At 39.8% G+C, this 13,736-nt stretch overlaps 1 protein-coding gene across 2 annotated transcripts in view; it reads left to right on the top strand.

Moving 5' to 3' along the window:
• Positions 1 to 10,099: 10,099 nt before the first annotated feature.
• The window catches only part of spock1 (SPARC (osteonectin), cwcv and kazal like domains proteoglycan 1), a 98,703-nt gene continuing 95,066 nt past the window's right edge, over positions 10,100 to 13,736 (top strand). The window contains exons 1-2 of one of the 2 annotated variants that reach the window (XM_019253728.2): positions 10,100 to 10,278; positions 10,797 to 10,934. In XM_019253728.2, coding sequence (XP_019109273.1) covers positions 10,800 to 10,934 — 135 coding nt within the window. In that variant the 5' untranslated portion in view covers positions 10,100 to 10,278; positions 10,797 to 10,799. The remainder of the gene's footprint in view (positions 10,279 to 10,796; positions 10,935 to 13,736) is intronic. The other variant, XM_019253729.2, reaches the window with a different exon arrangement.

Here is a 13,736-nt window from a genome sequence, read left to right on the forward strand (position 1 = left end):
GCATGGCCTTGCCTGGGTATTTTGACCAATATATTACTTGTTTTTTATTACCCACTCTTGTGCTCCGTGTCTTTAAGGGTAGAATTTCATTTGAGTTACAGAAACACCTCCACTGTAGATTGCAGTACCTTCTATCAAAAACCACGACTGGTAATTAGAGCTGGTGACTTTACACAATCTCACTTCTCCAGCTTTTCACATCCCAATGCTTGATGTTGTAACGTAGCTCTTATTTAAACATTAGTTTTTTCTATAGTTACAGGTTGTTTTACTGCAGTTTGATCTGTGAATCCGCCATTATATCCTCTGGTAACATCTTACCCTAAAAGGACAATAAACCCACCTTTTACTTGATGTGTAACCACTGTGGTTTGTTGTAATTTGTTTGTTTGTTCGTTCTTTAGAGGGGTTAATGATAGTCTGCTCCACATCAAATGAAACTGGAGATCTTTCAATAGTTTAACCTTGCAGCAGTAGTGGAAGAAGTATTCAGATCCTTTACTCTTTAGTGAAAGTACCAACACCACAAAGTAAAAATACTTAATTGTAAGTAAATGTCCTGCATTCAAAACCATACTTACTGTAGGTAGGAAAATGTATTTGTCACTGTATATGAAATTATTAGATTGTAATACTGATGTATCAATATATAAGTTGTAGCTGATCAAGGTGGAGCACCACTGCCTGTAAAGTAGCATAGAGCACTGCTGTGTTACAGTCTCACTTGTTTATCCTTGTTTTAACACTTGCTTTACTATCATATGTATTCTTCAGAAGCTTGTGTCTTTTTCCAGTCTCATGTGTTGGTTTAACGTTACTAGATGCTGATAAGCTGCCAACCTGGCACCCCTGTCTGCATTTAATTTGTTTGTCTCCTTTTTCCTGTTTCTCCATTCACCAGTGATTCATTCTGTAGAAAGAGAGGAGGGCAAGAGGAAGGCATCTTCACAGGTGGCTGCTGTGGTAACAGAAGGTGGGGGATTAGATTTCACAGCCCGTTTGTGTGTCTGTATGTGTGTTGCAAGTTATTTCTCAATGTGTGATAAGAGAATATGGAAAGTCTAAGTCATTGCCCCAGGTAGAATCTATCGCTGCCTCTAAATCTGGCTAACACACAGGGTATTCATAGCGCATAACAGATCCTGTTAAACTCCACTTACTTGGTCAGTTCTTTCTTCTTCGCTCTCTGTATCGATGTTGCACACATTTTGCCCGAATAATTTCATGAAATGTCATCAGTACCCTTGGAAAGGTTTTGATGGTGTTTGTGTGTCTGACATATATTGTATAAAACTGCCTGACCCTGCTGTGGAGCTCAAAGAGAGACAGTTAATAGACTGTGTTGTATCCCTGTATCTGTGTGCCTCTCAGCACGTGAATGTTTTCAACTACAGCTTTCTGAAGCACTGACCAACAAAAGGACCTCTGGCACAGGCAGTCATGATGTGCCTGACCAAAACAATTTGGGTCACACCCAGAGAAACAGATAAGAGGGGTGACTCATGAGACTCATCCCAAGCCATGATGCAAAGTCTACAAAGAGCTGAGGCCGAGCAATTGAGAGACGGGGCAGTAAGTGTAATATAAAGTCAGAGGATGAAAAAGTGCAAAGAATGAACTAGAGATGTACTTCAGCATTTTAAAGCTGCGGGGGAAGTGAACAAAGAGATAAGAGAGGAAGCTCACAGTCAGAACAATTTAGGGTTGTGGGACCAAGAAAAAAAAAGTGAAACTCTGACAAAGACCGAAAAAACGTCAAAGATGAGCAAAGTAAAAGAAGAGTAAGAATGATTGCAAGCTGGATGATCACAACTGAGAATAGGAACTAGACATACAATAGAAATGGAGGAAAAGTAAGAAAATATACTAGTGACATAAATGGGCCAAGGAAGGCATCTGAGAAAATTGGAAAGAGACAAAAACCTATGAACGATAGATTGATAGACGAAATACACCCTCCTAAGGATCATAAATGTACATAAAAAACATTAACATGAGTTAAGACCGAGCTTAAACCAAGAACATTTTCCAAATTTCATGAAAAGCTGACATTTTGGAGGTGCACTGTTGCCACAGGACAGCCACAATATGCAGCAAGGTTGTTTTTCATAATAAGATCATTTTCATTTTACATTACCCTCAGGGCTGTGGGTTTTGTTTTTTATTCTACACAAATGAGATGAGAAGGCAGAAGAACTCAGAAGAGCTGTTTAAAAACGCTGATTATATTATATAGATTGCATGTCCCCTATGGGCTTATTTTCTGATGACACTAGATTTAACGGAGCAATCCACTTGCACCACTAGCAAAATTCAGGATACATTAGATTGAAATCTGAAATTAATACATGTACATACACTGGACAACAACTAAATTTAAGATGTTAATGCTTTGTGATGCTGTACTGGGAACTGTAATGTCAAATATGGACAACGTAATTGAGGCTTTATTGAACACATAAAATGCTGAACAGGTTGAAAAGTTTTAGAAATGATGATAAGCTGCTGTTTCATTGATATGGGTGAAATAAGGTAGATGAGATCTTCCAATTAAGAACCTCTTCTGCCACCATTACTCCTGCAACATGTAGGAAACTGTCTGATACTTTAAAGTCTTCAACTTACAGCTGATGTAGTTCAGTCAGTCATATCTTTCCATGACCCCTGTCAGCCAATCATCTCCTCCTTCTTGCTGTCACACTGTAGCTTTCTCTGCTGCTGCCAACTGTCATTTCAGTGTCAGATCCACGCAGTGGTTTTAGAACCAGCTGTTCAACTGGTTCTTCCACTGAGCTCATCAGGAATCTCACTCCACATCACATCCATCCACACTGCATTCGTCCACATCTCTTAGCTGGGCTGTTCTTTGCTCCTATGTTTCGACTCCATTAGTGGGATATTTCTGTATGGCTCATGGTGTGACTACCTCCTGTGAAATGATGCTGCAACAATGGGGTTCCAGCCACCAAAGGCTTCTTTCATATCTTTTCAACTGTTCCTGTTATGCGCAAATAAAAAAAAAAGAATCTTCAAGCCTTTCTTTCTGTTATTTTCTCCTGATTGAAGAACAACTGTTTGGTTCAAACTACAAAGGACAGAGGCCTGCAGTACTGATTTGCAAAAGTTTCTCATTGTATGTCCTGTTTGATATACTTGAGATTAGTTGAGACAGTTTTTTAAACAAGGATCAATTTTTTTTACCCACTCTTTCTGCTAAATAACTAAAGATTATGACAGTTGTTGCCTCTTTTATTGTTCAAGGGCCAATCATTTCAAGTAGTTTTGTAGGCACACATACCAATTTATTATTCTTTTATTTCACTTCACGTCTTGCCTAAAGGATTGGTGTGCCAGGGTGTGCCTGAACTTTGAGAAACCGTCAGTTGAATGTTAAACACCTCCTTCTGGAATATTAATACATTTTCGATCAGACATGCCAAGAATTTGTCTTACAGATTGACTGTGTTGGTACGAGGCTGCTCCTCATGGATTATTTTGACCTGCACAAAAGAAAAAAAAAATGAAAGGCAAGACATATAGAGATAGATTGATAGACAGAGAGGCAGAAAAGTCTTTCTAATTGGCAGTCAGACTGTCAGTGTCAAGTGTTTGAAGGACTGAGTGATTTGTTGAGCAGTGAAAGAGACAGATTTAGACTGGCATTTTCTGCAAATATGACACAGGTTTGAAGGAGATGGGGGAGCCGTTTTCTAGCATTAATTTAATAACATTAAACCAACTCTCTGTAGGGATAATGTGTGGACACTGTTCTTTCCTTTGGTCTTTCTATCTTCTCTTTATTTTGGTTTTCTGTTTTGACTATTGACAGTCACATAAGTAATGTCACCACCTCTGGGAATTTTCAGGCAACACATACTGTACTGTATGTTCTCACATACCACATAATACGATTAAACACAAAACAGTAAGTCAGAATTTTTTGCACATATATCCGTTGGCAAAGTTCTGATATGATAAAATGCAATAGATTGGTGGGTTTTATAGTTGTTCTCTGTGGATCCAGGGTGTAATTAGTTTTCATGGCTGCAACATTCCTTTGAGAAAACCTTGATAAGGCTAATCTATTTCTTCCCAGTCTGAGACAGCCGTGAACCTACAACTGTGGTCAGTAACAGAATTTCCTCTCTGTCACTGTGAATAGAGAAGACACTGTATCTTACAGCATATCTACAGAGGGTGTGTTCACACCTTTATTTTGGATCATCCCCCAAACTAGGGAATAACACATTAGCATTTGTGTGCTGGTCTGTTCACACTACTTTATTCCACACACAAAAAAAAGTGTTGAAACATTGACCCATATAGCCTGTAACTCATTCATGAATGGAAAGTTTCAGTGACCTATTATTTTTCTTCATCAGCACCAAACCAAAAACATAACTGTGTCACATCTGTGCACAATGTGTTTTTCTTCTCTGGTTATCTGACAAGCACAGACATAAAAAATATATTGTTTGTTAGTCAAGGCTGAAACTCAGAGTTAATATAAATAAGCTCCCTGATGGAAGAAAAGCTCTTAAAGTTGATCATATCTGAAGAAGGTGAAGAGAGGGCTGCTCTGCGTCATTGCAGATAATAGCTCTTTACATTGTGTCAGAGATCCCTTCCTGGGCTACTGCTGTGTCTGGTCCTGGTCTCGGGTGAGGAACTCCTCATGAGAATAGCTTTCCTAACTGCCCAAGTCAAGAAACCTCAATGACCTTGCATGTTGTCTCATCACTGCTTCCTTGGAGGGAGGCCCAGCAGTTTTTGGTGCTATGCTGCATTGCAGTGCAACTCTCTGCCTGTTGTGTCCTCTTGAACAGTGGGCTGCTGTAGGAAGATAACCTCTCTGTGTCATTGCTGGTTTATTAAACTGAACTGTTTTCTCTTCTTATGAGTCCTCTGCTCTTCTGGAATAGCTTGGGAGTCTTTAGACCCCAAACACAACACTTACAGCAGAGTACAGTTCTGTTAGAGTCCCACATTTGTTTTTGTTTTTTTTGTTTTTTGTTTTTTTACCTATTCACTACTAGCTTTACTGTCCTTGGTCTTAACCTCACTGTCTGCATCACTGACTGACTGTCCTTTCTCTCTTTTCTAGTTCATCTTTACTTGAGTCTGTCTTTCTCTTTATCTATAGTAGGTTACACTCTGTTCAATGTTTGCCCTGAGATTTATAGTTTATATTTAGTTTATTGTACATATTTTTTTTCCAGGAAGCCATAGTATGCTCTCCACTTTCTGTCATCAGAAGCATAATGACATGTTGTGTGCTCCATTGCTGTGTTTCTCCAGACGTCTCCAGTATCTTATGTTTCAGAGAAGCTTTCTTTGTTATTTTCTGGATGACTGATCATTATTTACCTAATGATGTTTGGTTATAAAGCAAACATAGTTTTCAGATAATTTATTTTGATCGATAGTACCCACAAGCTTTCCTGTTGTAGAGGTTTGAAAAAATTTGAAGCCTGTTATAATCTGTTGAAATTAACTGTTTGTTTGTTTGTTTTTCTTTCAGAGAGGTTAGAGAAATTGAATGTGATTCCACTTTAGGGCACAGCTGGTCTTTCACCTAATTTTAAGACAAAAGCCAGACAAAAGTACATTTCTGATTTATCAGTTTTCCTGCTACATTGTGGTGAGTGGAAACTTTCAGCACCATGGACAGCTACTCTGGTTGCAACACTCTGGCATGTAGAGTATGAGTATACCAGTTCAGGACTACAAATCCCATGATTTCACTCGCTAACTCAGGCATTTCTCTGCAGCTGCTTGGACAGTATAATACAGTGAAAGAAGATACTACTGTGTATAAAAGGCAAGTTGAAGTGAAGTTGAATTTCATATAATATAAATATTTCCCTTTTTTATTTTGTCCCTTCTTAAAACCTCTTTTAAAGAACAACAAAGAAACGCTGTGATCATTTAGAACTTTTTCAAACCTTGACAAACCAACTTTTCAGAGAAATATTAAAGGAAATGACAAAAAAGGCTTTGCTTTGAAAAAGATGACATAAATGCAGTAGTGCCCGAACGACAGAGGCAAACATCAAAGGTGATTGGAGATTGTTTCCAAAAGAGTCAGATGTCTGTCGTGATTTAATGTGTTTACATGCTGAATATTATCTCTTTATCCCTTTGATACTAAATTAGTCCTGTTTTTAGATTAAGTGAAGTCAAAAACACATCTTGATGACTGTCACGAAGGTCCTCGATGAGGAACTGATTAGGATACATACAACAACATCTATCGGGATGCTAAGACATTCATACTCTTTATCCTATTTGCTGCTGAGTTTCATGCTCTGTGAGTTTTCTCTTTTCATCCTATGTGGAACGTCAGATGTATGATTGGATTTACGAATGCCCCTGAGAGCAGCGAGAAGAAATGTGAACTGTTGTGTGATGGAAATGCTGCATTTTGCACCTTGCACAGTGGGACAGCCTAGGCGGATATCATCTAGAAGGCTGATATGCTTTATGATCCTCGTCCGTTTTCTGGCAGACTGACGGAGCTTTTCACTGGAGTTGCTCAAGTGGAACTGAAGTTCTCATGCACAAGTTAAGTTACAGACACATAGCTCATTAAGAAACAGTCTATCACACCCCACTGCTCACTTTCAAACATCTCCCGCACATTTCCCCTTCTCATCTCTTTCTCGCTTGTCTCCAACACACCTACACACACACACACACACACACACACACACACACACACACACACACACATACACACACACATACATAACCACAGAACTTTAATCTTGTTTCATCATTCTTGTTTTCCTTCTCCCACCCCCCCTCCCTGTTTTGCTTTCGCCATCTGCATGTGCAATGTGGGGTGTGTATGACAGTAAATGTACTGCTGGGACATTGCTCCCCTTTGCTTTGTTTCACATATTTTTGATCTTTATTATTCAAAATTGGCCGCCCTGCAGCTGCTCTTATATCCCTCCCCCCTCTGTAGATGCTGGGATTTAGAGAAAAACAGAGAGAGGAAATCAGGGGAATATCTAACTCAAGTGGGTCTGCATTGGATCCTTTGAACTCAGGGAGTGGTAAGCCTTTGGATATGCTGCTATACTAACACAATAATAATGAACAATGGTCAGAAATGTTGAATATATAGGGCATCAGGTTTGCTATTCAAAAGCAAAACAATATCCTGAGGTTTCACCTAAAAGGAGGAGGCATTTTCCCAGATGTTTGAAAACATGGGCTTCGGTAAAATCTGAAAGGATATAAACAAAAAACATCTGATACTCACTGTAACAATGAATCCAAACTATCATATGTGTATGGATGCATATATATGTCAATAGATCACTGTTCATTATGTCACTGTGTCTTAAACCATGTCAGAGAGCTAGCTCTTCTGTCCAGTATTCCTCTTATTTGTCCTTAATGTCAGTATTTTTGCACTTTTGTCAACTAAACTTTTAAATCTATGTGAAAGACATAGACTCCAGATATGTTCTCCCCAGCTCCTTGGAGCAAGTGCATCTTTATTGGTGTTGTGCACATTGCAGAGTGTCTCTGGAAACGAGCTAAAAGGTTAAAATGTGAACAGAAATGGAAATAAACCATTTGGCAGTAACTGAAGGACAAATGCTCAATCTCATTTCCAAGACTGGAATAAGTGTCACAGTTTTACCCCCCAGATTTACTGTAAATGTCAGGGTGCCCATTTAACACAGGCTACATAACTGTTAACATATCCTGCATATAAATGTTGTGTAAGAGCTTCTAAATGTCAAAATCAAGTGTCTCATAATCATTCAACTCATAAGCTGCTTATTCGACTTCCCAGTTTCACCGCTCACAAAGTACTTCACAGGACAAGATGGCAATGGATAAGAAATGTGTTTTTAAAGGAACGTCTCATCATTCGTCTGTATTATGCAGATCTTCACTTCTATCCTTTAACTTTATGATGTTGATTGACTGCTGTATGTTATAAGAATACAATGATAGTGGCCTAGCTCATGTGTAATGAACTTTGATTATGGCTCTAGTTACTTAACTACTGCATAAACAAATTAAAGTCCAGATAATTCATGGAAAAAAAAATAGTCAGTAGTTGTAATAGTCTTTTGTATCTTGCAGATATAAACAAAATGAAAAATGCAATATAAAACTTCAATGCAAGCAACTTACCTTATTAAAAAAGAAAACAAATGGCGACATGCGCCAGCTTCTAAATGCAAGTTAAAAATAGTTTTTAATATAATTTTGAGCAGGTTTTCCTTGTTTTTGTTGTTTGTGCAAATCACTGCACATTCTCTCAGTCTTGTACTATCGAAGACCTTATTGAAAAATTTTTGCAATATTGCAATACAATAATTATAAATACAGTTAGTGCAAATGTGGTTTTCATATCGTTTAATTTAATTCAATAAACTGCATATTTCTAGTTTCACTCATCACCATGCTGGAAAGTAAATGGAACCACCTGTGGGAAGCCATTATGTTTATTTATTTATTTTCGGAAACATTCACTTTTAGCTTAAGTTGTCATAGATGCTCATACATATGCAGTTATGGCTGAATACACCTGGATGCTTTTAACAAGTTGGCCTTGGAGCACTTTATCTCATCATCTTACACTCATGTCATGATTAACTTAACATTAATTACCATTTTTGTGTTCCTCTAAGTAAAGTGGACTGTTATACTATCCATGACAAACAGCTACCATCAATAGAGCACATATATCAGTGATATGCATAGATAAAGTGATCCAGGATGCATCTAAGCAGTAGAACTACCACTTATTTGTCAAAATCGAGTGATAAAAAATTATTTCTGATGTGTTAAATGTTTTCCTACTTGAACAGCTCCTCCATCTGCAGTGCTTCATTAAAGCTCACGGCCCTGCGGGAACAATCCTGATTTGTGTATTCTGAAGATACCACCAGACACAAAAACACTAGTAAGGCTTATTCGTGATGAGAACTCTCCACCCAATTAATTTTTCAAACTTTTGCTGTACATAATGTAGACAAACATTAAACAAATACAATATTTCATAAACAAAGTTTCCGGGTGTCACTTGAATCCACACTGCAGGGCAACAAAACTGCAAACTAGTGTGCATAACTTCCCCCGTTTCATTTTTAATGAGCTCTGACTCTGGACTAAGAACAGTGAAAATGCAGTAGATTACCCGTAGGTTTTAGTTTTCCTAAAGGAAACCGCTCAAACAGCATTGAACTTTGTACAACAAAACAATTCAGAATCATTAAAAAGCACATATAAAAGCAAATATAGATGTATAGATGTTGGCAAAATCAAATCCTTTTCCTGCAGGGCCAGCAAGTTTTGCAACATAGCAGGTCAAGATGAATACATAATCCTGACTACTCTTTTCAACTAAATTAACCCTGTTAATACTTTCCAGAAGTGCAGGCAATAAAAGAGAGAATTGTGAAATCAGCCAGAATGGCTGGAATAGAAGAACCTTTTTTTATGTGAAACCGAGGGAGATAAGGAGCTACACCTTTGGCTTCATCTGTGCCACAACAGGTCCATTAAATGGACTTGAACCGGACCACATGGTGAGTGGTGCCACTTGACAGTCCTTCTGTCCACACACACAGACACATTCTGTGAGAAGAGAGTGAAAAAGTGAAACAAAAAGTGTTGCAAAGGCGTCGAAAACCCAATATTTAAACATATGTTCAATAAATAAATAAATAAATAAACGCCCTAGTTATGTGTCCCATTTATGGATTATGATTTCATTATAAAAAACTGTTTCATGTCCTGCCTCTCTCCATGGTGCTAAAAAAGCGCTCCTGCCCTCGACGGATCGTTTCAGGCGTCACCACAGCGCTGATTTTACGCGTCTGCGCGTCTTAATTGTATTTATTATGGTGGACACGAGCTTGAATTCCACAACAGAGAAGCGTGACTAACATGAAATTTGTGTTTCATACACCCAGAACAGCGCTTTGACACGGCTCCCAAATCCTGCTCGCTCTCTGGTGTGTACATGGAGAGAAAAAAAAATCCCTCCGTTGAAAATCAATGACACGGTTAGTGCGAGAGAGAGAGAGAGAGAGAGAGAGAGAGAGAGAGAGAGAGAGGAGGCGGTGTCTGGTGACCGAGGAGGAGGGGGAGGAGGAGGAGAAAGCTCCCGGTCCGTTCGTCCTCGCAGCTTTCCTTTTTGCCGTCAATCCAAGGAGCAGTCGGGTGCCACCGGAGTGCCCGGGGCTGTGTGGACTTATTCTCTCCAGGGAATCAGGATTTGAACACCCAACAAAACTATCCCAGGTAGGTGAAGCAGTGTTGCTTTTATCAAACATATATAAACTGAAGAATCAAAGTCTGTACTTGCCCGTTTTGTCGACTTTCGTGGTGCCGGGGAGACAGCGGATGAAAGCCAAGACAAAGCTCCGTGGGGGCGGGAATTGTGTTGACGCCGCTAATTGCTTTTTAAATTGGCGAAGGGGAAGCTCGCGAGCTAATCGTTTTCGCGGTGCCCCATCTGCCGTGGTGACAACTCTCCAGTGTTTCTAATCGGATTAGAAAGCGGATCAGCACTTTGATAAAATATGAACACTGTGAACCCCGCGCAGTCATTATCTGCGGTGCGTTTGGAAGCTTTTAATGTTCCACGGTGACATTGTGACCCGTGGTGCGTCACAATATGAGACTTCTGTAAAGTGCACGGTCTCACTTCATTCTGCTCTGATAACACTTTGCTGCATCCTCCTCTCCTCTGGATCTCATTTTCTTTCTCACTACGTCTCATACCCCTCTCTCTTTTTTTTCTCTGTGTTTGCTTTCAGAAGATGTTTTTCTTCATACTACCTGTCGTGGCTCTCTTGCTGAGCGGAGAAACGGTGGTCTCCGGGAACACTAACGACAAATGGCTGAGCACCGTGGCTCAGTACAACAAGGACAGATCCTGGAACAGATTCAGAGATGTGAGTTACACTGAGAGACACAACATCTAGCCAAAGGGGCAATCCTAATTAGCTTCAGTGTGTGTGTGTGTATGTCTGTTTGTCTGTAAGTGTGTTTGTGTGTGTGTGAGAGAGAGAGAGGGAGCGCACTACGCCCTTGATACACCCGGTGAGTACTTGAACACTTGCCAGCAGGCATAATCCACCTTGTAGAGACTCAGCAGGTCCAAACCCTGCTTTAAAGAGTTGCGCACGTGATAGAAAAAAAAATCTTTACAGCTTATGATTTGACTGACACACTGAAGACTGACTGAAGAGGATTTCTCCACTGAACTGTTTTCAACTTGCCAATGAACAATGGGCATGTCATCATTGAGTCCTGTGTCAAGTGGCCATACCACAGCGATGGGATTTGTTTTTTAAACTGATAACTGATCATCTATTTCAGTCAGAATCAGAAGAAATTAGTCCGAGACTTGTTATGTGCAGCTATTAGTCCAGTGGTATTCCATAACATACAGAACAACCTCTGCAGTAATGCTTTATTCTCAGTATTTCTGCTTTTTTTCGTATGAATCCATTATGGAGAATCATCAAGGCTTATTTCGTCAGGGACATCAGGTATATATATTTTTAGAAGTAGCCATGTTATCTCTACAGTTGACTTCAGGTAAGCAGACTGCTCAATGTGTATAATGATTGTCTAAGTTATTTAAGTCATGTGTTTCTTGCTCTTACTGTAAGCTTTGACTTCAGAAAGACTTTATGAATACCGTAGGTGCTTAATATGAGGAGGCTGAAAGGATGTTTGAGGTCTAAGCATATTTCCCAGGCACTCACTGCAGTGACATCAACATCCAGGTCTAATTATTGTGAAGTGAGAATTAAAGCATAGACAGTTGCTGTGTAGCCACATTGTTCAAACTCAAAGATTCCAAATATATCTGGCTGAATTTGGATGCTGGAGATAAAAGGAGTACTGGCCATGAAACATGCAGTCTTGGGTTTGAATATTTCATTCAGCATAAAGATTATATAGCTTTAATTTAGAGGTGGAAGATGAAGGGGGGGTTGTTTTTACAGTGAATCCAACATGTCATGAACATAATGACTTCAGCTCTGCTGCTGTGCTGCTTATTGAGATAGACTCTCCATCTTGTCAGTGTGATTTCCAAAACATGCTTTTATTGTTGGAAAGTGCATAACCATCTGCCGTCTGCTGGTGACTCCTAAATGAATACCCTCTTGAGCTCTCTGAACACATTTTTTTTTCTTCGAAGAATTAGAACAAGCTTGTGTTCTTCTCAGAATATTTTGACCTCCATTTTTTTTTTTTTTTTTTTTTTGCTCCAAGCCCTGTTCTCTGGTCCCTGGCCTCAATTGGAGAATGACAGGAATGCTAAACTCTCTAGTTTAACCAGTGGCCATCATCCTGATAGTGACAGTGTAACCGCTGCATTTCCCACTTGATACCATACTATATTATGTTGTTTGCTGCCTGCTAACATGTGATGAGATTTCAGTAGACAGTGGGGCTAACTTTGGCCTTATTAGAGCTGGCCTTCCCCTTACTGTACTGGAGCTAGTATTAGTCATGTCTGTATACACTCAGTCAGGGCTGTGCTACCTGCAGTGTCTGTGGGAGTGTGAGTGTGTGTGCTGCCCACTGTTTATTTCTCGCTGTGGTCTCCTGTGCGAATGAAACTCATTAACAGGAAACTGTCAGTGTAGGGGGTGGAGGACAGGGTGAAGGGAGAGGAGGAAGGGAAAGGAGGGGAGATGAGGAGCAATGGATAGGGGGAAAGGCTGTGACATTTATGTTTAATATTTCAAGCAATGCCACCGACCAAATTTCGAGAGCTGCCGTTGTGTTTATGTGTGTGTCCATGTGTGTTTGTGTATTGTCTGCCCTATCACATAGGGAAACCTGCTGGTTGTAATTTGTCTCCTGCAACATTGGCTGTCTTTTTGTTTTGTGCCTTCTTTCCTCCTCCATTCTTTCTTTGTGATTTCTCTCCTCCCCTCGTTGGTACAAACAGACAGCAGGACCTTAGGTTTGGAGAACACGGCTCTGTAATTTCCAACAACAAAACAACCATTTTTTGCAACTGTGATGATTGGCTTTATGGTTGAGGATGCCTGATCTTAACGTACTGTAGCTGTGATCATGATGTGTTCAATGGCCCCTTTTACGCTATGTGATGGTTTGACTGTCTCAGATGAAAGGCGTGAGAAATTTGTGGTGAAATCACAGGTCGTCGATCATAAAAGGTGGTCTTCATTCGTACCATATGACGTTCCCAGTGACAGTTTCTTTGGAGCTCTGGTGACCAAAAATCAGGCAGCTTCAAGTCTCAGTCAAATGTGACTACTGATGCAACAACTCACGTTCACAAACCAGCTAATCATAACACAACTTAAATTACCTGTAATGTACAGGAGAGGTAGCATAACATATCTCTCAAGCTCATTTTGCAGAATCTTTGTGTTTTGCCCATTTTCCCCGGGTCATGACCGCTGTCCTAATCTCCCCCAACGCTCTGACTGCTACTGTGCTCACATGTTCAGGATCTGAAGGATAATAAAGGATTAAAATCTGGTGGCCGATTATGACATCAAATCAACACAGTTTCATAGTTAATGGAGATGAAAATGGACTCTTCATAATGGGACTCACTTGATACTCTGTGAATGAAAAAAGAACAGGCACACGGACACATGAAGGGTTGTTATCTGTCACTCAGTCAATTTCACTCCTCTCCTCTCAGTTCTCATTGAGACAGGAACTCCACATTTTTCCTCTATGCTTCTATCTTTCTCTCA

The sequence above is a fragment of the Larimichthys crocea genome, chromosome I (assembly GCF_000972845.2).
Source record: "Larimichthys crocea isolate SSNF chromosome I, L_crocea_2.0, whole genome shotgun sequence".
NCBI lineage: Eukaryota > Metazoa > Chordata > Actinopteri > Sciaenidae > Larimichthys > Larimichthys crocea.